General features: G+C 43.9%; 1 protein-coding gene across 2 annotated transcripts; it reads right to left on the reverse strand.

Moving 5' to 3' along the window:
- Positions 1–227: 227 nt before the first annotated feature.
- Positions 228–27,484, reverse strand: LOC147891517 (putative LRR receptor-like serine/threonine-protein kinase At1g63430). 2 transcript variants are annotated; one of them, XM_087388740.1, is made up of 13 exons: positions 27,104–27,484; positions 26,851–26,983; positions 24,777–24,848; positions 24,379–24,522; positions 24,115–24,261; positions 5,000–5,119; positions 3,668–3,753; positions 2,995–3,054; positions 1,841–2,028; positions 1,582–1,714; positions 1,321–1,478; positions 977–1,192; positions 228–822 (listed from the first exon to the last, which is right to left on the reverse strand). In XM_087388740.1, exons 1-13 carry the CDS (start codon positions 27,198–27,200, stop codon positions 568–570), a joined length of 1,809 nt encoding a protein of 602 aa, XP_087244866.1. In that variant the 5' UTR covers positions 27,201–27,484; the 3' UTR covers positions 228–567. The 2 variants fall into 2 exon arrangements, with proteins under 2 accessions (XP_087244866.1, XP_087244865.1); XM_087388739.1 differs by having other exon boundaries at positions 231–822; positions 2,665–3,054.

The following is a 27,484-nucleotide window of genomic DNA, read 5'->3' on the forward strand; positions in this document are numbered from 1 at the left end:
CCATTAAATTTTCACATTCCAACAACTTTCTCTTCTTAAAAGTCCTTTAAGTACCTATTTTGAAGGTGTTAAATTTACAAACATTTTCAAGGGGCAGTTAGCTTAACTACTTTCTAAAAATGCTAATGGGAATGCACACTAATGTAAACAATCCATTAAGAGCCTTAACTAGTGCTCCCTAACTGGTAATAGGAATAGGCCCTAAAATTTAAAAACAAGCAAAACTCATAGCAAGTTATTGTTGAATCACTACCCTCCATTAGGTAGTGCTAAGAAAACCTCACAGCTGCCTATTCTTCTTTTAAAATAAGCACATACTACACCAGTATGCTGTTCCAATACAGACTACTGTAATTTCCACATGAATTTTGCAAAAACGATGTCCGAAAGCAATCCTAGAAGACAGCTCCTGCAATTTATAGTACAAGGAATTTGAGCTTGCAGAAACACTCAAACATGAGAGCTCAGCAAGAAAGATCCTTGGGAACACACTGCACATGGATGAATCAAACAGCTCTAACCAAATTTACAACTATAAATGTCCATTGCAGAACACAGCCAGGTGACTTAGTATTGTGACAGAATTTCCAACTCTGCCCACAGCAGAGGTGACGATTTAGACACCGCAGGTTCATTGAGAGAACCAAGCGAAGAGCTCAGAATGGCAGAAATCTGCTTCATTGTGAGTGTCCTCGATATATCTATTTGTAAACACTGTAGTGCCACATTGCAAATCACCTTAAGCTCTTCAAAGTTGTAGCCTTGAAGAGATGGATCAACGATATGATCAATCAGCCCTGGATTGCTTAGATAGTTGGACGCCTGTAAATGTAAATAGCCAAAGCCATCACATAAGTTATGTGTGAAAAAGCTTATGCTCTTTCAAATGGGAACAATACATCCATATAAAGAAGAGAACTAGATACAGGTTCACAAAGCACTTTCATCTTTGAATTCCAGCAGATCTCATGCTTACCCATTCATTGAGAGATCCACGCTGCTTGCAGTGAGGTTGTCTCCCAGAAACTATTTCTAGTAAAAAAACTCCAAAATCAGAAACATTCGTATCTGCATCTGGTACGAGCCTATCTGATAGTTCCAGGTCATCATGGCCAATGGCATCACTTCCTCCACTAGAAGATTTTGAGTCTCTTTGTAAAGACGATACTTTCCACACTCCAAAGTCAGCCAGCTGAGTGGCAATTTCACAATTCCAGCAATCCTATTAGTCTAGTTCCAATCAGAAGCTCAGAGCATATATTATCTTCAATTGTACAACTTCGAGTGCAAGAGTCTTTTTCTTCCTCAAAGGTTACCAACCTTAGCATCATAGTTCTCCATCAGATACACCGATTTGGCATCGATCTTTGTGTGGGTAATGGGAGTGTCCAGGCCATAATGCATGTACTCCAGAGCACATGCTACCCCCATAATAACTCTCATGCGAGTTGCCCAATCTAAATGTTCGGATTCTTTATCTAAAAGGACAGAGCACATTGAAATTGTGAAAAAACACAAGTAGACCCAACATGCAACATAGAAATCTCCAACATACTATGAAAGAGAAACAATTATACTCACTGTGAAGGTGTTCATGGACTGTTCCATTTGAGACATATTCAAAAACAAGCATCCTTACAAATGGCTGCTCCTCTGCACAGTAACCAAGTAAATTGACAAGATTCTGATGCTTCATCCGAGAGAGGTTTTCAACCTGTGAGCCAATTGAAATATGAGGCTTAGTAGCTAACAAGGCCCTTAAAAATACAAGAACAAAAAGAGTAGAGAAAAGTCGGGATTCCTCATTTAACTGTAATAGTGAGCAGATAAACGGATTTACCTTCCTCCAAAAAATCAATTCTGAATTACTTGACCAACTTTTTGCAGATTTTCTGATGCTAGTTACTGCAATTTCTGTACCATTTGTTAGTGTGCCCTTGAACAAAACAATATCCGGTGAAGTTCCAATAATATTGCTGAAATCCTCACAAGCCGCTTCCAATTCTACCCGGCTGATTGCCGGAACGCCTGCATTGTTACCGACATGATATTATCCCTTGAAAATTAAGTTCTTTTCCCAATAGCAAAAGCTCACCAGTGAAAGGAAACAAGAAACATGCCGATACATAATCTCACAAACAGCTTGCAGCAGAAACAGTAGAAATCAGCAAATACATGGACCCATTGTAGCAAGTTTTGGAAGCAACCTTTTAATATAACTTCAACCACACAAGATCTAGCTTCTTGAAGCACACACATATATATGAAGTGCACAACGGATTGATGATCAACCATTGTCAAAATTCAAGGGGATTCGCTGGGTCATTCAGTGCATCTAAGGCTACTTTCAGCCTGATTGCCTTCTGGCAAGGCAGTCCATTTTTAAGAATGATGTCGACTGTGTAGGGGTCTCAGTATATGCTACCCGCCTACCTCCTTTCCAAAACTGATGGTATCAATGGTCATGAATAGGTTCCATCAAAAAAACTATGGTAACCCCATCCATATGCTCATTCAAAATGACATCAATTTAAATTTTCCGACAATTTAGTATGGATGCATAAACGAATACTACAAAGGGGTGCAGACAGCATGCAAACTCTAAAGAGAGACACGTGTTTCATACAAAACCATCATATTCAAAGACGCTTGCCTTAGGGCTACCTTTTGCAAATCCTTTTTGAAGTTCACCACTCATGCTGCTCTTCCAAGGTCTAACTGCAGCACCCTTGTGTCGATAGCACAAAAACACAAAAATACTGATAAAGACCAAGGATAGTGCTACGGAACTAGCTATAGCAGCCAAGACAACTGTTTGCCTTGAATTTGGTGAAGAGGGTGGCTGCTGCAGAGCTGATGAGGGGCTTGATACTGGTGAATCCAGAGAAGCAATGGGTGTGGATGCAGGTGCAGTAGAGAAAAGCTTCATTACAGGAGCAGAGGATGGTACTGGAGCTTCTGATGATAGTTCCCAAACAGAACTGGTGATATTACCGCTTGGAGGTGCTGGACCTCCAGCTGCACCGTCAATCCCAAGAAGATGTCGCATGAACACTGCCAAGCAGATCAATGCAAACTGTGAATACGATTACAACCCCTTAAACAGAAAACCACACAGAACCACAAGCAGTATGAGCTGGCATTTGACAAAGCATTGTCCTCCTACGTTGAATATTTTTTCCGTGGATTAAAAATTCACTTGCACAGCGGCACGTTAAAGATAATGAATTTTACTACTGCTGCAGCACAGCTAGACATTTTATAAAGATTCACAGTGAAATTATGACGCATGCATGCAGATGCAACAGTAACGAGCACAATATCAGGTAGAAAAATATAGATATGATATGCTGCATTAATGGATCCCCACTAGCAAGTACGGAAAATGGCACGAGCATGCAGTACGCACACCCATCCACATCCATGCACATACCACCTTTCTCATATTAAGAATAGGAATTCTACAAAAAGTAGAAATTCACCAGAGACTGACATGATCAAAAAGGAAAAGAAATACATACTTTCAACTCTTAAGTAAAAGCCCTTTCAAAAAAACTTACAGACCGATAATCTTAAGGGATGTTGCCTTGGTCACACAAAATTTGTTAAGGCATCTGAGAAGAAGGGAGTACTCTTATATGGTCAAAAGATTTAAGCATTTTCTTACAAGATGAGGCTGCTTTCATGCAATCTTGGACAGAGCGTTGATGCTGAAGCCCGCCACTTGACAGACAATTATTATTGAAACTTGATCTGCAGAATCATTCACCAGAAAATGCTAAATCAATTTGAAAATTGATAACATGAGATTTTACTTTTTCAATCCTCTACAATGACAAATATAGGCACAAAATATGCAGACAGTGTATCACCACCGTATGAGGGGTGAAAGATATCTATATGTATATGTATTCGGGTATTCACACAGACACACGCACGTGCACGCACAAACACCTTTTCTTTGGGGGGGTGAAAATCCATGTAGCTTTATCTTACAAAGAGTAGTCCCCAGAAAGGGAACATGCAATTACAACATCAGAAAATATCATTATAAGACAAGTATACAGGATACTCTATCTGACAAGCACACAAGCAATCATTAAATGATTGCTGGAGTGACATCCGGAAGAAAGGAAACTTGGGAAAAGTGGGATCACCAAAGACTCTATGATTTCTAATCTTTCCATAGAATCCAGAGTCCCCAATAACGAACCCATGCCGACAAAAGATCCTCTGTGATTGGATCCCAAATAAAAGAAGTGCTTGCCAAAACAATCACTAGGAAACCGGGCCCTGAGACATTGCTGTATTTAGTGGAAAAAATCACGAAACTCAGGACAGTGCCAAAAGAGATGAGGCAAAGTTTCCCTTGGAGCCAAACATATGTGACAAACTGCAGGAGCAATGTGTCTACATGCCAAAATTTGGCCAAATGGAATGACTGCAAGTAACACCTGCCACAAAAAAACCTGTTGATGCATAGATATTTGCAGCTCAATCTTTTCCACCACCACTTTGCTTTACGATTCATAGACCAAATCTCTCTCACATACACACACAATTTATGCAATCTAATACGAGGTGAATGTAGTGTAAGAGTAAAAAATGGCATTACTAGCTCTCTGACGTACAACTAGAGAGCATGTCAATTTTTTTTCTAGGCATCCACATAATTACTCCTCCAACACCCCTATATCTAAATCCACTTTAAGTTACAGTGCATTCTTTGTTTGGGATCCATGACAGATTCCACATTTTTTAATATGGGATGATGTGCACAGTGCTGTATCATTGAGACATGATGTGCACAGTGCTGTACCATTGAGATATGATTTCCCTTGGTTTTGGATATTTTTGAAGTGTCAGCTGCAGCTTAGATAACTTGCAAGTGCACATTCAGAAATGAATGACCACACAAGATCAGGTTCACCATAAGCAAGCACAGAACTTTAAGAAGTCCTATCTTTAAATAAAAGGAACACGGTTCCTAAAAACAAACCTTGGTAAATGGTGTAAGCAAGTAGGCAGGTCTCCTTCAAAGTAGTTGCCAGAAAAATCCGCCATCCGCAAATAATTCATGTTACAGAGTCCAGTCTCTAAATTGCTGCTAGACTGGGACCTGCATTAGAAAACAAGGAAATAAACTGATAAAGCTTCTTGCAGATTAACAGCTCAAAACACCTACAAGAAAATGCAAACTCCAGACTGCAATGACTAAGGCAATAAAAGAATGTGCATATTTAATCTCAAGCTAAATACGGTCAAGAAATATACTGGATACAAAAATTAGAAACATGACCACAGTTAACAATATCAAAGAGGCAAGTGTTCAGAATTGCCCATTACTTTCATTCTCATTGTGGGCCAATGAGCCCCTATGTAGTTTCAAAGTCTCAATAGAATGCTAATCACACATATTAGAAATCCAAAGGAAATAATAGCTCCACTTGATTCTAGAAATGTCAGGGAGTACTATTGACCAATTAACCTATGCTTTGTACATAGGTTAATCCCATTTCACTTGAATAACCTAAAGAAAGGAATAATTTGTATTGAAAATTGGTTTCTCAAATGGGTGGGGCGATTTACCTATGGCATGGACCTTGGGAGGGTGTTTAACCCGATTAATAATGTCTTTTTAAGCTGAGTGCTCTTGATGATATGCTGTGTGCACACATCACTCAGAATGTTCAATGTAGTGATGAGATTCAAGTAAGCCATGAAACATAAAGCGGGATCTCTATTTTTCAAATTTGTTCTATAGCTTACCTAGTTAGCTGACAAAGATTGGCCATTAATGGCTTGGAGCGTGTTTAGATGAGAGTTTTGATGGTATGCTGTGTGCACTCATCATTCAGAATGTTGTGATGAAATTCAAGTAAGCCATGAGTCCTGAGAGCTGAGAACTATAACTGCAAGAGCTCGACTTGTTGACAAGCACAATGATCCACTTAATTTCAACACAAGGCTATGGGTTATGCCTTGGGATTGGTTGCTTGTGAAGCCATGAATGGCTTGTATTGCTGAGAGCAGAGGTTATGATGTGAACTGGATGCCTATAGAAAGCGTTCAGTCTTGGTTGTAATCTGTTTTTAGTTGAATAAATAATAAATAAATACCGCAAGGGGCACCAGCTGATTTGGGGCCAATCGGTGTACTGTATTTTTTAGCAGGAGCATTCTAGCTTCCCTGTGTTATTGTTTGCTATGGATGTTTTGCCAGTGGAGCAATGTTGGGATATCTCAAGGTGTATGCCTCAGGCACACCTTATGTTTCTATGTGTGAGTGCTAGAGGCATAGTTAGGTGCCCACAAGCACAGTTAGGTGGTGGAAAAGCCACATAGGATGATTGAGAGAATCTAGGAGCAGATTGAGGAGATGATTGTGGAGCTTTGAGGTCATCAGTGATGTCAGTGACCTTGTATGAGGTGCCTACTTAAGGACCTCTTTCTTCTTCATTCTATATGCAAGTATTCTGATTTTGTGTCCACTCTACTCTTTCCTTTCAGTATTCCAACATGGTATCAGAGCCATTTGATCCCCCTTGAGCCCATTTTTGCCACATCATCATCTTCTTCCTCTTCTTCTTCTTCACCATCTCTCCCTCTTCTTCCAAAAACTTGCTTAAGCTTGTTCTCCTCCATTTCTCACTCATTTCCCACGCCCTTCCAGCTGAAGATCCACCTAGATGGGGCGAACTCCTGGCTGCAAGGAATCGACGAAATACCCGCGCTGCTGGTCGCCATTGTACGAAAGTCGTCGAAGTTCTCTGCTGCAAGTTCTCTGCGCCTGCTTCGACTTTCTCTAATTCCTTTCAGGGGGAGTTAGTCCATACCTAGAGCTACCTTGTGCTGAAATCTGAGCAGCAATGGCTGCATATTGAAGGAGAAAACAGAGAAAAACCAGTCGACTTTGTTCATGAAGGTGAAGGCAACCTGACGCATATTTTCGCCTCTTCTTCCCAGAGGATCTACTGTGGTATACCAGCTTTCTTTTGCCTCAGAAAGCCCTCTTTCTTTTGCTTTGAAGAGTGTGATATGAGCCCTCCAAGTTCAGCTCTCTAGTTTTGACAGTTTTGACATACTTTTGAAAAGGATGCTACATAAAATGCTACTCTAGCATTTCTGGTCTTTTGAAGTTTTTAATAACTTCACTACAAGTGTTGCTTCAGTTTTGTTTTGACTTGCTAGACTTGGTTGTGATTGGAAAGTGTTTATTTCATCCACTCCTATGAAGCATGCAAAAAGTAGCATCATTGTTTGAAAACTAGTCACTACTATTTGCTACATCAAGTGCCTATACTTTGGAAGTATTTCAGTTCTTTTTCACTTGTAAGAGAGAAGACACTACCCAATACTTGGGTTAGAGCCTCTCATGGCTTGCTTATGCCAAATATGTGAAAAGCCAAAACATAAAGCAATGTCTTGTTATGCTACAAAGGATGAAAATGCCAACCTGACTTCCTTATTGAAGATTGCCAAAACAATGGTTGCCAAAAAGGAAGCAACTACAGAGATCTACCCTCTCATGGCACTTTTATTTGACTCCAAGTACAAGAAAAAGATGAAGGTCAGACACCTAAGATATGCTTCTCTACACAACTATGGAGATGACAAGATAATTGTTCTCTTGAAGGATATGACTTTCAAATCCACTTGTTCTATCATAGTACCATCTTATAAGGCACTAGACACTGCCCATGTGGTAAGACCTTGCCTTGACATGGATATTTTGCCTCCACAAGATGAGGCATCTTTTGAAGATTATGCATTTTGAAAATCATCTCTATGTATGCTCCAGATCTCTCTTTTTATGTCAAGGTACTCAGCCTGGATAGTCCTCCAAAATGAATGAAAATAAATTATTGTGTGTTGTGTGTTTTGTAAACACCTCTGGTCACATTATGATGTAGGCCATGTGTATGTTTTGTTCCATGGTACCTCCTACAGACATTGTGTGCATGTACATGTAGGGGAGATAACCATTGGAAGGTCTGTTTGTATCCCTTTCTGTTTACCTTACACCCAAGGGAACCCTTGCTAGCATGAGAACCTAGCCATAGATTTATCCTTGACCACCATGAGATGGCATGAGAAACTATGAGACTAGATGTATCCTTGACATAGCCTGAGGCATTTCCTTGAGGGGGGGTTTGTTGGGATATCTCAAGGTGTATGCCTCAGGCACACCTTATGTTTCTATGTGTGAGTGCTAGAGGCATAGTTAGGTGCCCACAAGCACAGTTAGGTGGTGGAAAAGCCACATAGGATGATTGAGAGAATCTAGGAGCAGATTGAGGAGATGATTGTGGAGCTTTGAGGTCATCAGTGATGTCAGTGACCTTGTATGAGGTGCCTACTTAAGGACCTCTTTCTTCTTCATTCTATATGCAAGTATTCTGATTTTGTGTCCACTCTACTCTTTCCTTTCAGTATTCCAACAAGCAATACTAGCTAAATTGTGTATTTAGCGCCATTATTATTATTAGAGGCCGGTTGCATGGTTCCATTGCCGGGATATATCATCAACTTTCGTAAGAGAGGAGCCCGTGGCCGTGTTGGGGAGCAAGTATTACTGGCTGAGTCATAAATTACAGCAAGGCAATTTTCCAGGAATCATGCCGCACAGTGATACTCAAGTGAGTAATGATTGGAGGATGATGACCCAGAACAAGGTGATGAGGTCTCTGGTTGCATGGTGGAACTACTGCAGGTGAGCAATATGCAAATGAGCATAAGTGACTCAACCTGGCTCTCGCGTGTCGCTATCAAAGATATCGAGCAAGAACCTGATGAGGGAGATTCGGATGCTTTGCTTTGGGAGCAGAAGGTTACGATGATGCGAGCCATAACTCAGCTCACTCAAAATCCACGATTGGCTGAATTGATGCAAGGCACGTCAAAGGCTAAGGGGCGGAAGGCTTCTTCAAAAGAAAAGGGGTCAAAGGGTGATCCAAAAGCATTTTCTGGGCCCATGCCACAGGAAGGACAGCAGGCTGCTGAGCAGGTGGCACAGTTGGCCTCCGATGCCAGGCTTGTATGCAAGGCCCAAATCAGAATTTTCACTTTGCAATTTTGGGGCAGCAAGCTTTTCCTTATGTAGGTGCTCACACAGGATATTTTGGAGGAGTATTTTTGGAGGAGGATCCGTGTTTCAGACTATGGCTGGTCAAGCAGGAGGAGGCCCTGGGTTGTATGGCAATTATGCAATGGGCTTCCAGCCGGGTATGCAAGGCATGTTATGTGGTATGCAGCCCAATATAGCAAAAGAAGAAGTGCTTCTACTGTGAGTGTGGTAATCAAAAAGTTGTTCCTAATGACATCACCGAGTGTTACCGAGGTCAGGATTTGTTGACCAAGAAATCACACTGAGGATGTCTAACATAAAGATGTGGGTCGACGAGAAGTCAGATGCCTTTGTGAAGGTGAAGGACAGCATGGAGCGCTTGGTACCTTCCAGGTGCGTGGCTGTTGACACTAACACAAGGATGGATTCCATGGAGGGCCCTGGGGTCTCATGGTCAAATGGATGCTGTACTTCAGAAGCGGACAGTACAAGATTACACAGGCTCTTGGTGGCTACCTCAATGAGGTACATGGTTTGCTTTCAAAGCAAACACACAGGCAGTACAACAGTCTGGTATGTACTTGATATTTTGCAACCTTTATAGCATGCTCTGGAGAGACTCTGCTCTTCATTTTTCTCAAGAGATACGAGATTGGAAGGAATTGGCCTTCTTCAAAGGCAGAAGGGGAAGTATTGGTGCTTCTTCAAATCTCGGACGCAGATTGCTAGAAGGTGATGAACAAAGAGTACAGAAGCCAGAAGAGTACCTGCTTGAGAACTCAGCGAGATTTCATGGTCCAGGTTATCTAGAAATATTCATTGGTTGCAGACCTTGCCAAAGGAAGGACGGGTTGAAAGAGACCCTCAGAGCATGGTGCCTGGAAGACTCCAGGTTGTTCACTCATTATGAGGGGGACAACTAGATGATTGTGACGGTTCGATTCCTCGAGTTCGAAGGCGGGAATGTGGCTGAAGAAGGTGGTGCCAAGAGGTGCTACCAAAGATGGACCTGTGTACCAGGATGGTGTGTGGAAGCGGAACCAGACCTGGTAGAGTAGGAGCCACTAGATGAAAAGCCAGGAAAAGATTTCGACATTGCAATGTTTCAGAGGTCTACGACCAGGGAGTTACTAGAGCATCGTCACCGACCTGTTGGCATTGGGCCTGGAGGTGTCGGTGAGAGGGGGTTTTGGAATGGTCACCTCCCCATCTGTAAGCCCCTATATGAGGAGAGCATGGGGGAGGTAGACCTAGTGATATTGGGGCTGTCACATGGGCAGCACATGAGGTGCCATGTGGGCAGCTGTCAAAGAAAAGGACAGGCGTACGGCCTGCAACAAGGCCCTGTGAAGGGCACGCTGACATCAGCAGGGTACGGCCCTGCTGTACAGGGCTGTACAGAGGCTTCTTTAATGGAGAACAGGGCTGTTGGAAGCCTGACAAAGGGCAGGACCTTGCACAGTGGCCAAAGGTGCCTGCATGGCAGGGCCTTTGTGTTGGAAAGGTCACCTCCCCATCTGTAAGCCCCCATATGAGGAGAGCGTGGGGGAGGGAGACCTAGGCCAGGATGTGCCCAAGAGAAAAGAAAGAGCAGATGGACAGCCTCCAACAGAGCCTATAGGGGGCGCAACCATGGAAGGGAGCAACAGCCCCTGGGTCAACCATTGGCTGAGGCTATGGGTCTGGTTGGAGCCAGCAAATCAGGCCTGGAGATGGGCTGGCCAGGGGGGCTGAATCCCTGGAACAAAGGCTGCAAAAGGGCCTAGAGAAGACCCTTATATAGGGCCCTGGTTGGGCTGGTAGGGGCAGCCAACCAGGTCGGTTTTAGGGCAGACAGAAAGTCGGCCATTTAGGGGTCTGCCAGTCGGTTTTTGCAGCAGGCCTTGGGGCCTATAAAAGGGGAGGCCCTAGGCCTCACAAATCATTCAACAGCTCAGCCATCAGAGGAGCAGCAGGAGCAGCTACACTCACACCCTCAGGCCTACATCCAGGAGGGAGAGGAGACTAGGAGTTGCTGCAGACACAGTTCATCTAGGGCTGGACCTTGGCTGTCTTCTAGGGCAGCAAGGGGTTTAGATCTTTGGACGGAAAGTCTAATTACGCTCGAGGTGGGCATTACTATCAGTCTTCCGCTATGCATACCCTCTGTTGGGTCATTTCTAACATGGTATCCAGCCTACAGGAGGCACAACCATGGAAGGGAGCAACAGCCCCTGGGTCAACCATTGGCTGAGGCTGGTAGGTCTGGTTGCAGCCAGCAAATCAGGCCTGGAGATCGGCTGGCCAGGGGGGCTGAATCCCTGGAGCAAAGGCTGCAAAAGGGCCTAGAGAAGACCCTTATATAGGGCCCTGGTTGGGCTGGTAGGGGCAGCCAACCAGGTTGGTTTTAGGGCAGACAGAAAGTTGACACTTAGGGGTCTGCCAGTCGGTTTTTGCAGCAGGCCTTGGGGCCTGTAAAAGGGGAGGCCCTAGGCCTAACAAATCATTCAAAAGCTCAGCCATCAGAGGAGCAGCAGGAGCAGCTACACTCACACCCTCAGGCCTACATCCAGGAGGGAGAGGAGACTAGGAGTTGCTGCAGACACAGTTCATCTAGGGCTGGACCTTGGCTGTCTTCTAGGGCAGCAAGGGGTTTGGATCTTTGGACGGAAAGTCTACTTACGCTTGAGGTGGAGCACGCGGGCTCGAGTCTAGAGATAGCAAGCAGATAGGAGGAGTACCTTGTGGTAAGATCAGAGGACCACACCATTGGTGGGACTCTGTATCTATCTCTTTTGTATTGTGTCCATAGCTTTGGATGGAAATACATTATTTTGGTGGTTTCTCTATGTGGCTGGTTCATTGTCTATTGATGAGTCTACACATCTATTTTATGCACGTAAGTTAAGAAGTTTGTGATTCCACACCCCACACCACACTGTGTGAGCTCCTGGGCATTACTATCAGTCTTCCGCTGTGCATACCCTCTGTTGGGTCATTTCTAACACTTTGGGCCTTGTATGGAACCTGCAACAAGGCTGGAACAGGGCCAGCAGAAGGGCAGAGGCCTGCGCCTATGGCGAGCTGCCATGTGGCCAGGCGGGTCTGTGGAACAGCCCCCAAGCCAAGTCGGTTTACAGACTGGGAGGGGGCAGACTGGTCGGCCCAAACAGACCTAGGTGTCGGCCCTACCAGGTCGGTCCATTTCAGGGCCCCTTGGGCCTATAAAAGGAGAGGCATTTGGCCTCATTCATCATCACTTGGAGCAGCCCTCAGGACAGCAGACAGGAGCAGCAAAGGGGGGGCCTTAGGTCTACATTCAGGAGGACAAGGTGACCTAGGAGAAGCTGCAGACTGAGCTAGAGTGGCTGCCCACCTAGGCTGGCTTCTGGACAGCAAGGTGGAAGGTATCTAGACAGAGAGTCTACATATGCTCGAGGTGGAGCATGTGGGCTCAGAGATCTAGAAGTGTCAGGCTTGTAGTAGAAGGACCTTTTGGTATTGTATCCTGTCCTAGTTTCGGGATGGACGGAAATATTAAGTGTTGCTTCTATATTTGTCTCTGAACAGTCTGTTTATTGGCTTGCACATCTATGCACATAAGTTAAGAAGTTTGTGATTCCACCCCCCATCACATTGTGTGAGCTCCTGGGCATTACTATCTTCCATTGTGCGTACCCTCTGTTGGGTCATTTCTAACAAATTTTACAGAGCCATTCAAGATTAGAAAGGCTGCTACTTTCTTAAAACGGAATGCATTGCAGTGGTGGACAAATCTGTTGCTGCAGAACAGTGCACCTATCTCTTGGGTAGTATTTTCAGCTTCATGGATGACCACCATTTTCGGGATTCATGTTATGACAGGCCAGCATAACAAATGCAGCCAGCTGCCATAATCTCGAGGAATATAATAGAAGTTTTGGCAAGCACTGTTACCTGTTAGTTCATATCGGCATGTGCCACTGCTGAACAAGTTGAGAAATATTGTTGTCGATTGCCAAAAGGAGATCCGTGACTATTGCACAAAAACACGGGTCACAAATATGTCACAGTTGATTGAAATGCCACAACAGTTGATGCCTTATTGCAGGGGAAGTCCAGTGGTTGGAAGGGTTCTAAGAAAGAGGATGCTGGAAAGACTGGAAAGCTTTTTTTGTTGTAGGCAAAAGGACAAACAAGGGCACTGGTCCGAATATTAAGTGGATAAGTCCAAAAGAGAGACAGGCTCTCAAAGATGCAAACAAGTTCCTTCACTATAAGGAAGAAGGGCATGTGGCTCATAATTGCCCTAACCGAAAAAGGAAAGAACCTACTGATAACAGAGCTAACAAGAGTGATAAGAATGATAGGGGCAAAAAGATGAAGCCCTCCGTGGGGTTATTGCCAGAAGTGATAAGTGAGAAACCACATGGAGAGATACAAAGTTATGCCATACTTAGGGTAAAGTGAGAGATCAGATAGCGTTGCAACTTGATCTTCTTTGACCTAGGGGCCAAAGCTAATTTCATCTCCCCTGAACTTGCAGCTAGGCTTGGTATTCGTGCATAGGCGATGGGACCCTCTATGAAGCCGGAATGGCCAATCCCGAGCTCATTACACCAGTAACTCCAATTATTGGGAAGCTGCATTTGCATATACAGATCCTTGTGGACAGTGAAGAGTTTTACATCATGCCATTACATAATTGTGATGTTTTGTGGGGCATACCATTGTCCAGGAAGCCACAGGTATTTGCAATCTCTATTGCTTATCATGATGCATTAGAGCAAAATTCAAATAAAGGGCCAGTATGCTAAGGATGCAGATTTTGCTCAGATTTTTATTAGTTGTGAGATGGACAGCGACAAGAACATTATGCGCTTAAGAATGGGTTTTTAATGATGCATGCCTGCTTGTGTGTAACCAAGCAATTAAGGGCCAAAGTGATCACAGAGAGCCATGCACCACCCTATGCACGGCACAGGGGCATCGAGCCACAGTCAAAGCGTGGAGCATTACTATACTTTGAAATGCCAAAAAGTTAAGTATGATCAACAGAAGGCACCGGGCTTGTTACAGCCACTGCCAATCCCTAGTAGACTGTGGGAAAGTATCACCATGGAATTTTTTTTCAATCTTCCTCGTACGCAAACGGGACATGATGGAATCTGGACCATTATTGACCGCTCCACTAAGCAAGCTCATTTTATTCCCGTCACGAAGAAAAGTACAACAAATCACATGGCAAGGTTGTTTATGCAGCATATCTTTAAGTACCACGAAATGCTGTGCACAATCTATTGTCAATGACAGGGATCCTCGGATGACAAGTCTTTTTTGGAGGAAGCTATTTGACAATTTAGGTACTACATTGAAGTTCTCATCTACATTTCATTCACAAATTGATGGACAGTCAGAGCAACCGAATTCAATGGTACTAAATCTCTTGAAATGCTATGTTTCTGACATTAAGGCTCAGTGGGAGCAGTATTTACCTTTGGTTGAGTTTGCATACAATGATACGGTGCATACTGCCACAAGAAAGGCTCCGTTTCAGATTGTAGAAGGGGGGAAGAAAGTCCCACCCATACTACATACCAAAGACAAAATCTTTGAGGCGGATAAGTTTGAGGAGAATTGGGATGAAGCTTACAGGAAGGTCAAGCTTGCTCTCCAGAAGACTCCAGAGAAGCAGAAAAAGGTTGCAGATAAACATCGCTAGCATATGCAGTTCACTAAGGGTGACAATGTGTTGCTGCGTTTTCCTAACAACATGCCCGCTGAGTAACTGCCAGAGGTTGAGGAAATGGATGAGCTCCTGGTTCTTGATCGGATCCTACAGCATAAGGAAAGAAAAGTTGAAGGTGAAGTATCACGTCGTTATTTGGTGAAATTTAAGAACTATTCTTCACTGCATGCAAAGTGGTTGGAGGAGGGCGAGCTGGCGGATGTACCCTATGTTTTGCACTTTATCTCGAAGCTTTTCAGCTTGCGCCGACCTTGGTCGAGGCTCCTTCAGGTTCAGCAGGGCGCAGGTCCAGAGTATTGCCTGATACTCAAGAGGGGAGTAGTATCTCCGCATCCTTGTCACGGACAAGCCCAGATGTCTAGAAGTCGCTTGGTGACACTACATGTTTCACCCGAGGTACTGAGCTGACAGTATACCTACCGTGGGACTTCTATGAGCAGTGTACTAGTCGATGTGTTTGCATTGATGTATGATTTGTTATCCATGGCTCTACGGATGTTGGTTTTGAAGTGCATGTGAACATATGTGAATCTGATCAATTCTTTTATTCATGTACTTCATCAGTGGATGGCAATCGAGGGTGTTTGCCTTGTGTCAAGAGGGGGGGGGGGGGGGGGGTATGTAACGACGACATAATTTTATTTGTGAATTCTAACATAATTGAATTTACACGTGAATACCTTGGACCTTGGTGGTACCGGAATTCCAAGCGTCCTGGTACATGTATCAGGCTCGAGGAATTAATTCCTAGAGACCCCAGGCAAAGTGTGCACTTGGTGGTGTATTAATTGTGCCTTGGGGTAATTTTCTCGTAACCCCAGAAGAGTCCATTTACTGTTTTGGGATTAAAATATGCCAATTGTATCCAAAGGCCAAGAACAGCCAAATTCAGGTACACCCAGAGCAAGAGGGGTCAGTTGTAGGCTTGCAGGCGTCCAGGAGAGTGAATCGCCCAATTCGTGTGTACAAGAGGCTGCCAAGAAGAGAGGCAAATTGACTATTGCTGTCCACAAGCTGATTCTCGGCAGTTCTGGCCAGGGCGAGTTTGTTCTAGCAGTCTCCTAGCTGTTCTGGAGCAGTATCTGCTTGGGCGAATTCATTTGGATCTAGATTCTACTGATTTCCAGGCCAGAGGAGCAAGGCAATTTCACCTGGGGCTGAGTGATTCAGGTGCCAAAGGAGCAAGTCGATTTCATCTAGGGCTGATTCTTGCTGATTCAGGCGCCAATGGAGCAAGGCAAATTCACCTGGAGCTGATTCCTACTGATTCCCAAGCCAGGAAGCAAGGCGATTTGATCCTACGGCTGCGCAGGGTTGTTCTAAAGTGTGCTAGGGCAGGGACGAATTGATTCGTGGCTGTTTTGTGCTGTTCCAGGGCTCCTACACGCTGGATGATTTGTTTTTGAGGTGTGGTTTTGCTCGCTGGCCTATCTGTTGCTGATTTCTAAAAGAGACCAGACTGTGAATGCTGCGGTTGGTCTGTTGCTAGGAAGTAGAAGGCTGGTCGTTGTGTTTTGGGCTGATTCCAGGCAAGAAAAGGTTGGGCGACCTTGTTTGTGGGGTTTTGTAGGTTGGGGCTGCTTGCCAAGTGATTGTGCAATGAGATCTCTTACAATTGGTCAGCTATTGTGCCTTGCTGAGCATTGCAATCCACAAGTTGGGGCACTGTAACAGCCCAGGGCTGAGTGCAGGCCTAGCTTGCTAAAGGATCGATGCCGTAACAACTTGGCAAGGCTGAGATTGTTGGACGATTTCTATAATGGGAGTTGGAGGCAGTTTGTTAGATGGGTTATGCCTTGGGATTGGATGCTTGTGAAGCCATGAATGGCTTGTATTGCTGAGGGTATGCTGTGAACTGGATGCCTACAGGAAGGGTTCAGTCTTGGTTGTAGTCTATTTTCAGTTGAATAAATAATAAAGAAATACCGCCAATCGGTGTATTGAGTTTTTGAGCAGGAGCATTCTAGCTCCCCTGTGCTATTGTTTGTTGTGGATGTTTTGCCAATGGAGTAATACTTGATAAATTGTGTATTTATCGCCCTTATTATTATTAGAGGCCAGCTGCAGTCAATATGGCATCAAATACATCAAAGGCTTCTACGGATGGCTATTTTTTTAAATCCAACCAAGGTTAAAAGGCATGCTTGTCACGATCTGTGACGTATTCCTTTCTCTATATCTTAGACTTATGGATGGTTTGATGAATGGACACTTGTGGAAGGGTATGCCCTTTCGACGGGACACTTCCTATGAGGCAAAACCCTTCACAAGAGACATTCTATGGAAGAGACACTCCTATTGTAATGTACCCTCTCATCAAGGGTCACACCCTTCACAAGGGGTACACACCTCTTCATGCACATACACTTTGGAGTACACCCCTTTTCATGTGTGACTCTTCACTCTCTATATAAGAGAGGCCCAACTGTATGGATGACACCAGACACTCAAGCAATACAAATATTCCTTGTTCTCTGCTATTTCAGTCTCCTTTCTGTTCCTTAGCACATTTCTAAATATAGTAAATCTAGGATTTCTTACAGTGGTATCAGAGCAAATTTCGATCCTGCCTGTAGGAAATGCCCCCCACCTTACCCCTGTACTCTCACGAGCAGTAACACCCATTTCGGCATCACCAATGTTACCTCAGACAGGACCTCCTTTACCAGATTTCCACAGCTGGTTCCATCCTGCTTCTCCTGCCCCCTCCAACATGAGCAACCTCAGAGAGCAACCCGAATCTTCTTCCAAGCATGGTACAAACTAGAGCGCAGGTTCGTGCTCTTCTCACAGGGACCTCAGATATGTCGCAACGCTCGCGTGCAGCCTCTCCGAAGATAAGCGACTCAAGTCCAAAAAAGACCCCTGAAGTCAACTTACAAGGCGAAGCACTACTTCAACTTCAAATTTCCCAGCTTCAAGACATCATCTCCGACTTGGTCCAGAAAGTCCAACTACTCCAAGATTCTCGCAGTACCACACATACAGAGAATGACGTGACGCAACCAGACGACTATGTGGACTCATTCCCACCAGAGGTAGAAAACACTGAACTCCGTGCCCACTACCGTTTACTCCAAGCTTCCAAAACTAAAAGACTTGACATTAAACTTCCGGAAGCCTACACTTGTCAACAAAATCGCCGAACAGTTGACTAATGGCTTGCAAAACTGCGCATGTACTTTGATACTGTTGACCTCACTGAAGGCAAAAAGATTACCTTGGCAGTCTCCCTCCTCAAGGATACAGCTTTCCTATGGTGGCGACGACGCTGAAAGGACGGCAAAAGTGTGTTAACTTGGGAACGTTTTGAACACGTGCTCCGTAAGCAATTCATACCTGCCAATGCGGACTTCCAAGCACGTTCAAAACTCAGACAGTTGGAGCAAACAGGCTCCCTGTCTTCCTACATCTCTCAATTCACCACATTGATGCTGGAGATTGATAGCTTAACTGATGATGATTGCCTTCATGCTTTCATCTCAGGCCTAAACCCCTCCTTACGCATTGATGTCCTCAAAGCAAACATCACCACCACAGCCATTCTATCCAGTTTGTCCACCAGGGAAAACTTATTGAGCTAACTGGTTCTAGGGACTCTCCTTTAGCCCTAGTTGCCTCTGCCCTACAAGTAAAAAAGTGGGTTCGTAAATGTCAAGTAAAGCCTTCATTTCTGTTGGTTACGGCAGTAGAGGAGACCCCAACAAAGGATCCTCCTGAATACCTCAACCAACTTTTTCCCAGCCCTACCTGGATATTTTTCCACAGGAATTGCCAAAGCAGTTACCACCTCGACGACCAGTGGATCACCCAATCGAACTTATTCCCGGCAGTAATCCACCGTCGAAACCTCCTTATCGGGTTTCTTACACTCAAAATGAAGAAATCCAAAGACAGGTGACCGAACTACTCGACAAAGGTCACATTCGGCCCAGTCGCAGCCCTTTCGGATCTCCTGTACTACTTGTGGGAAAAAAGAATAAGTCAATGCGCCTCTGCATCGACTACCGAGCCCTCAACAAGCTCACTATCAAAAACAAGTATCCATTGCCTCGCATCGATGACCTCTTCGATCAACTTCTACACGCAACACAATTCTCAAAGATTGATCTTCGTTCAGGTTATCATCAAATTCGCATACGAGAAGGTGATGAGTACAAGACAGCTTTCCGAACAAAGTATGGACACTATGAGTGTTTGGTCATGCCTTTTGGGTTAAACAATGCCCCGGCCAAATTCATGACACTAATGAACGACATCTTCAAGCCTTTTCTCGATAAGTTCGTCATCGTTTACCTCGATGACATCCTCGCTTTCAGCAGATCCCTACCTGAGCACAAACAACATCTTCACCAAGTTTTTGAAGTTCTCCGCGCAAATTCTCTCTACATCAACATTGAGAAGAGTGAGTTCTTCAAGACCCAACTCACCCAACTCGAATATTTGGGACATGTTATTTCAACTCAAGGCATCTCTGTGGATCCCAAGAAGGTCGAGGTAATCCGAAACTGGCCTACTCCTAAGAATGTTCATGATGTCCGCTCTTTTCTCGGATTGGCAAACTTCTACCATACAAAGGTCTATCAATTTTCCGAAATCGCAGCTCCTATGTCCGAATTATTGAAAAGCACAGCAGTTTTTCAATGGCTTCCCGAAACAGAGTATAGTTTCCAACAACTCAAGCAAGCACTCACTACCACACCAGTTATGGCTATTGCTGATCCAAACCTTCCATTCAAGGTCATGACCGACACTTCCGACATCGCTACAGAAGCAGTCTTGATGCAAGAAGGCAGAGTTATTGCTTTTGACGGCCATAAACATTCCGATATCCAAACCCGATACCCAATTTATGATAAGGAGTTTCTTGCCATTGTACATGCTTATCGCTCTTGGAAACATTATCTCATGGGAGCCGACTCAGTGGTCAAGACAAACCATCACTCTCTAAAGTATATCTTTACTCAGCCAGTCATGAACGCTCGACAAGCACGCTGGGTTGAGTTTCTGACCAACTTTCACATGACCATTGAGTACATTCTAGGACTACGCAATGTAGTTGCAGATGCTCTCAGTAGGTTAACTCTAGCATCAGCTATGGTAATCTCTACATTATCTGTGGATGTTCCGAATTCATTCAAAGGGAAGTATTTCAATGATAAAGACTTCAGCACAACATTACAAGTTCTTTCAAACGATCAACCTTCGACTTCCGAACTGAAGATTTTCTCATCCTATTCTTATACGGACAACCTTCTGTATTATCAAGATCGCGTCTGTGTACTACATGACAAGGATGTTCGACGTCTTTTGTTAAAAGAGCATCATGTAGTTCCTTATGCTGCCCATCCAGGCATCAACAAGACTTATAGGTTACTCAATGCAACATACTACTGACCTCAGATGAAAAGCAGCGTCATCAAAATAGTTACATCTTGCTTATCTTGTCAACAAATGAAAGCAAGCCGACGACTTCCAGCAGGACTTCTTCAGCCTCTTCCAGTTCCAACTGAAAGGTGGGAAAGTATTTCCATGGATTTCATTACAACACTACCACGATCCTCCAGAGGTAACACTCAGATTATGGTAATTGTTGATCGATTGTCCAAAATGGCACACTTTGTTGCTTGCAAAAGAAGTGCACAGGCTCCGGACATCGCCAAACTCTTCATACAACACATCTTCCAACACCATGGACTGCCCAAGAATATCGTATCCGACAGAGATCCTAAGTTTTCCAGGTATGCCCTTTCGACGGGACACTTCCTATGAGGCACAGCCCTTCACAAGAGACATTCTATGGAAGAGACACTCCTATTGTAATGTACCCTCTCATCAAGGGTCACACCCTTCACAAGGGGTACACACCTCTTCATGCACATACACTTTGGAGTACACACCTTTTCATGTGTGACTCTTCACTCTCTAAATAAGAGAGGCCCAACTGTATGGATGACACTACAGACACTACAGACGCTCAAGCAATACAAATATTCCTTGTTCTCTACTATTTCAGTCTCCTTTATGTTCCTTGGCACATTTCTAAATATAGTAAATCTAGGATTTCTTACAATGCTCAACAAAAACCATGTCTCTACTGACAATTACCTTGCTGCGATAGGCTGAAACAAACCTGTATCCTTTGCTCTGCGAATTGTAGCCCATGAAAATGCAATTGATGGCCTTATCATCAAGCTTATGCCCCAGCTAAGAGGATACACGAATTCCTAGGATAAGTACTCACCCCCCCCCAATCAATGCAGAGTGTCAAGAGTGTTTCCCCACTCTCATTCTCTGCTAAAAATGCTTGAAGCTAGAGAAGACATCTGACTTCAATTTCATGAGATAAATCCACGTGAACCTGGTGGAGTTATATATCTAGATGAATCCTGGAACATGCCCAAACTCATCCTCTAAAAACACAATATAGTACAGCTTCAATCTCATGATAGTCACTCATAAGGTTGAAAACCACAAACTCCATCAAGGACTAGCTACTATGACATCCCAACTGACGTCATCAGCGCCCAACAGTGCGTGTAGACCATAGTATAAACATATGCTCTCACACATACAAATCCACATACCCACACATACTTGAGCGTCCATTTATACAAAGTCTTCGTAACTGAGTTTTTGTCGGCACCCCGAAGGTGAAGGGCAAACTCAACCATGACAAAGGCTAGCACTAAAGGAGAAAACTAATCAAAAAGTAGTCCAAAATCTCTTCATTCAAGCTACAACTGCTTGTGAAGACTAAGTGATTTCATTTTAGTCTCTCCAAGACGAGCATCTAAAACTAGTTGATAGGACAACGCACCACTTAAGATAGAAAATTTATCGCAATACCAACACACCGCAACATGGACGAAAACTTCACAAGGTGAAATTTGCATTTCTGTTAATACGGCAGAAGCATATATCTAGATAAATCCTGGAACATGTTGTCACCATTTGGGACTTCTCCTAAGAAAATAAAGAGTAATCTTTATTAGAATTGACTTCGGTCAAAGAATGGTAAAGTTGGTTAACCAATAATAAGTCTTATTGTTTACTTTTGCCTTGCATTGGTAAAAACAAGACTGTAGGGACACCCACAAGGGACTAGAAACAGTCCAAGAACTAAGAATGCATGCATTTCGCTAACCTCTAATGGGTTAAAGTGTTGGAATTTGTTTGTGCAATGTGTAGGACCCAAGAGAGTGCAAAAGGACTCAAGATTGGGGAGAAAAGCACAAAAAGCAGGTCCCACAAGGCTCTTAAGCAAGGACAAGGGGGGCACCTCTTTAAAAAAGGGCCCACAAGACTAAAAAGGCACCTAAAGCCTCCAATTTAGGAAGAAAAGCCTGAAAGCTTAGCTTTTAGAAAGCAGGCCCTAGCTTTTTGCTAGGCCTAGTCTATAAAAGAAAGGCCTCTAGCCTCCCAGATGTATTCAAAATTGTACAAAGATTATTCTATTGCAATAAAGACCTTCGGGGGGGGGGGGGGGGGGCAGCCCTTATTTATGGGCCCTAGTGCTGTGTTTTTCTCCTTACCCTTCTCTCCCAACAGTCTACCTAATTGGAGATTCAACTTCCACAGCTACAGCACGTATCTCGAGAAGTGTACAGATTTTCCAGCGCCACGTTACACATGCCCAAACGCATCCTCTAAAAACACAACATAGTGCAATTTCAATCTCATGATAGTCACTCATGAGGTTGAAAACCATTAACTATATCACACATAGCAAGGACTAGCTACTATGACATTCCCACTGACGTCATCAACGCCCAACAGTGGATGTAAACCATAGTATAAACATATGCTCTCACATACTAGTGTAGTCATCCACAAAAGTAACAAAGTAGTAGTATCCTACAAGTGATGATGTCCGCCTCGGCCCACATACATCATTGTGTACGAGATGCAACTTCCTGGATGCACCAAGGGTCCCGTCTTTTGAAAATGGGAACCCATGCATTTTCCCCAACAAGCAGCCCTCGCAGACATGTTTTGTAATGCATGGGTAGGAGATCTACCACCATGTCCTTTGAATGCATTTTCACCAAACTATTAAAGTTTAGATGCCCCAATCTCTCATGCCATAAGTGAGTATTGGAAATCGCATATTCAGAAATGGCATTAGCTTCTATAGCAGACTGTTTTTTAAAGTATCAAGATGATGCAACCCGCTGTAGGGTGTCTCGGTGAGTATAATACAGTTATCGTGCCGATTATCATACACGGCACAACAATGACCATCTAAAATAACTCTGAAACCATTTGTGGAGAGGGACGAAATAGAAATGAGATTCTTCTTGATATCTGGAACATACAAAACTTCCAAAAGGGTCACTGTATCACCTGACAATGATGTGACCAGCACCTCACCAATTCCATTGTTTGCACAAATGACAATGCCCCCATGTGAAGCATTACTCAAGGATTGAAATAGAGATTTGTAGGAGGTAATGTGCTTAGAAGCACGGGTGTCAAAATACCAGGCTGACTTCGAATCTGAAATAGACAAGGCTGAAGTATGCATCTCCGAATTTGATGGCAGGTCACAACAAATGCCCACTCATCTTGAACCAAGTTTGCTGCCTCATGGGGATGATCATGGGCAGCAGGAGCATTTGCAACTGCAAGACCTTGCTGTTCTTTCTTCTCCAAAGCAATGCGCTTGCGACATTTAGAGATGCCATGTCATGACTTCCTGCACTCTAGCTCTTGCTTCAAGCAGCTTGCTTTTCTGACTCCTGAGATAATGTGTTATCTCCATGTTATATTGCACTTCACAACAGAAACGGATACTATGGACAAACACTTAGGCTCTCCCTTGGTTCTTTGACCACGTTGTGCATCTTTGACCCAGATCATTTTGGTCTCTCAGAAACACTGATAGGATGGGGGTTGGGCCACAACTCCCCTGCTCAATCCAGCGGCTCTACACTGAGTCCAATGGCTCTACATTACATGATTCAGGCAGATGCTCCCATGGACAGACAGGCTGGATACACTTATTCCATTCTATTGGGTGATGACGGCATACCTCAGCTGATCAGATTCGCATCTCATCTCAGTTCATGCTTCATGAGAGTTGTGCCCTATACTTAGTTGCTTATTCTCTTTAGAGAAAGAAAGAATTGTGTGCATGCATGTCTCTCATGCACATTGTTATGCCTTAACAATCCTACCAGTACACATGATTTTTTTAAAAGTATGTTAGAACAAGATATGGAGCATGCACAACAAAAGAGAAAGAAGAGATTAAACTAATAAGACAGATCAATTCTTAGGTCATAATAAATATGTGAAAACGCATAACAAAAAACGGAAATGTATAAAACCTCGCTCACCCATTATTTGCTGCCACAAGTGTATTGCTTATTCCTCCTGGTATGGTACCCCTTAATTTATTCATGCTCACGCTCAGCTCATACAGATTTCTCAACTTTCCTAGCTCAGAGGGTATAACTCCTTCAAGTCTATTGTTCTCAAGGTAGCTGCAAAACGTGGTGCAATAGACAGTGTCAGTCAAACTTGCAGCCTTACACAAAGCATGCGGCGGATGCTGCAACAAACCAAGCAATGAAAATTCACCAAGAAGGTTAAGTTCTTACAGCCTAATTAAACTCGAAAGGTTTCCCAAGTTTTGAGGCAATTGGCCTGTTAATTTATTGTAAGCCAAATCAAGGACCTCCAACTTTTCCAATTCACCAAACTGAAAGGGAATGGACCCCATGAGATCATTCTCCCGCAATAGCCTGCACACAGGGCTTCACACATAAGCAGCTCATGGAATTCTACCCAAGTGAATAGGGAGTGGTAAACTTCCGCACAAGAGAGGAATACAACCCCTTCAATACACAACCTCATCACAATCTCAAGACCTTTGACAGACTTCCCCCGTGAAAAAAATGCATGATGAATGGAACTGGCAGATCCAAAGGCCTAATCAAAGGTACTTCACAATCCACGCCATATGGGGGGAAAGGGGGCAAAGGGGGCGGAATATTACAGTTCTCGAAGGCTTGTCAGTTGACCAAGTTCTGGTGACAAAATCCCTTTGAGAGAGAGACCTGCAAGTTTTCTGCAACACCAAAGTAGAAAGTTATTCACAAGGCTTCAGATCAAACTCAGACATGACCTCATTTCACACGACAGCTAAATTTATTTTTCTTCCAACTGGCAAATGAGAGGGGTGTATATGAATGTAACACCCAGGTTTAGTCACAAACTTGATTACCCAGGTTTCTTGAAGGCATTCAGTCTTCAAGAAACTCTGCTCACAAAGCTTCAGCATAAACTCCATCATGCACAGTGAATAGTGTAGAGATCCAAACTTATTTCCTCAGCACCCCAAAATGGGTGCAAATCACAGGTACACTTCAAACATTTATTCAAAAACAGACATACAGAGTTTCTATCACCTCTGCATAGGCAAAGATCCGGCTAGCCATGATTAAGCAATAAGTTTTTAATCATTGACATAAAATAAAGGGCATGGGACTTTGGACCCAAACTCAAAAATTATTAGGCAGATTGAGAAAAGAGGCAAACCTAGGTCAATGCCAGGCCACAAAGAAGAAGATAAAATGCTCCATTGCCAAGATCATAAATGAGAGTCGTTTACTATGCAATCAGCTTTAAAGGTGGTACGAATTGAGTGAAAAAGCTGCATGATGCTGAGCTTATATTTCAACTTGTGATATTATTGTAATCTTTGAATAGTATGAACACCCTTCACCTTCGCATTCCATTGTAATTCAATTCACAAAATGTCCCGAATTCTCCCATGTAAGGAAAGGAAAGGGGCGCATGTAGACGAATGAGTAAAATGGCAAAACAGGTGGGAAGGCTGCCTCCACCCATACCTCTCGCCAAGTGCTCTTTTGAGGATGGAGATCTCATAAAACAGCAAGCTGTAGTTCCCTTGTATGTGACTTCAGTGATGTATTCACAAAGGTGAGATCGGTACTAGCCAAGGAAGAGACCCCCCATGGCTAAGGATCTTGGAGACAGGCACCTCAAGGAAAGATCTAGGGCTAACTTCTAGTCCTACTAAAATATAGCTTTGGGGCTAGTACTATATAAGAGGTTTGGCCACGATCATTTTGCTATCAATCATTATGGAGCCTCAATTCCTTAATGTTATCCCATGGAGTTAGACAATAACACAACACCCTTGAGTGTGCCATGGTGGTATGGCCACTCTGGCTTCTTGTTGCATGCCTAGGCCAAAAATGGTGAATCCTAGACCTTCAGAGCCTGCTTGTATCCATCTTCACCTTGTGAATGTAAAGAAGTGCTACCCCTTTGAGAGATATCGTTCCTACGTCTACTAGCATGAGAGGGTAGGGGGTTTACACTTTGCTCCCCAGCTTTCCTATTAGAAACCCTTTGTGAATTGTTTCTATTCTTTTTCAATTTTCTATGGAGAGCCAGGTACCCAAGCTAGGCAGCCATATAGTACCACCGTTTGAACAAGCATTGTGTACAGAAACTTCCTCATTTCCCAGCTCCAAAGGTTTTGGAAGCTGTATAAGGCTTTCGGGCCTCCTACGAATCTTCTTTCCACGCATGCATTCCACTTGTAGTTCTTCTCAAACTCAAGCCCTATGTATGCTTACAGACATTGGGAAAATAATCATGCGCATGGATACCTATGGATTGTGATGTCCCTTCAAATGTAAAGGACGTGTGCTTGTTTCTTGTCCAATTATCATGACCTTTGTCTTTGCAAGTATTGGCAGAATTTACCTAGTGCATCCAGGTGTGTTTGAACGGCCTTTTTGTCTTCTACAAAGAGAACTACATCTCATCTGTGGATGAGGAGTAACGCATATCCAGCGATCTGTAGCCCTTCACAACTCATCCAATCTTCTAACACGTTTTATGAATAAACCGAAACCGAAGAGAGGTGGCGAGAGAGGGCAGCCGTGTTTCCCCCCAAGCGTGCAATTCATCACCCGAAAAAAACTCTTTTCTTGGCACATCCAACTGTTCAGCTACGGATTGTTTTTCGTGGTAGAAAAAAAATCACCGATGAGAGATATTAAAACAATGATTGTTAGCGTTGGCGTTCCACTTACAAGCTTGTGACCTTTCCGTTCGTACAACGGACACCACGCCATAGGCATGGGCTTTCGTCGTAAGGATTCCACGTAGCAAGCGCATAGTGCGGGTCGTCTTCTATTCCCGAACGAAAATGGAGCAACGCCCGGCCTGTAAACGAAAGGATTTGTGTGAGCCGTGAAAAACGTCTAGCGGACGAATTGGTAATTCTGAGGCTTGCTGCCTCTTGAAGCCGGAGCGTTCGATCGAGGACGGAAGCCCTAGACTCACCTTCAGGAGAAAGAGCTAGCACGTCGCTCGGCAAGAGCAATAGGAGCAGAGCCGAAAGACGGCAAAATCCCATGCTGAAGGCATTCGTTACAGGCATCCGCAAACGAAACTGGTGAGGACAGCAAACTCAAACGTTTCTGCAATCTATCGATGAGGAAGATGAGTTCCAAGTGGAGAAGGTGTGAAATCAAGAAGGAAAGGGCGGAGGTTCCGATAAAAAAGGCTGAATTATGAGTGCAGCAAGGGCAAAGGCAGGTGTGAAGGAGAGATGGGAGCTGGAAGGGAAGCCGAGAAGCTGAGGAAGCAGGGCGGAGGAGCGGCAGAGATGGGGTGAGAGAGGATTGGCGATGGGGGAAACGGAATGACTGAGTATTGCAAGAC

The sequence above is a fragment of the Dipteris shenzhenensis genome, chromosome 17 (genome assembly GCF_047967505.1).
Source record: "Dipteris shenzhenensis isolate YYH24624 ecotype China chromosome 17, Dip_SZ_1.0, whole genome shotgun sequence".
Taxonomy (NCBI): domain Eukaryota; kingdom Viridiplantae; phylum Streptophyta; class Polypodiopsida; order Gleicheniales; family Dipteridaceae; genus Dipteris; species Dipteris shenzhenensis.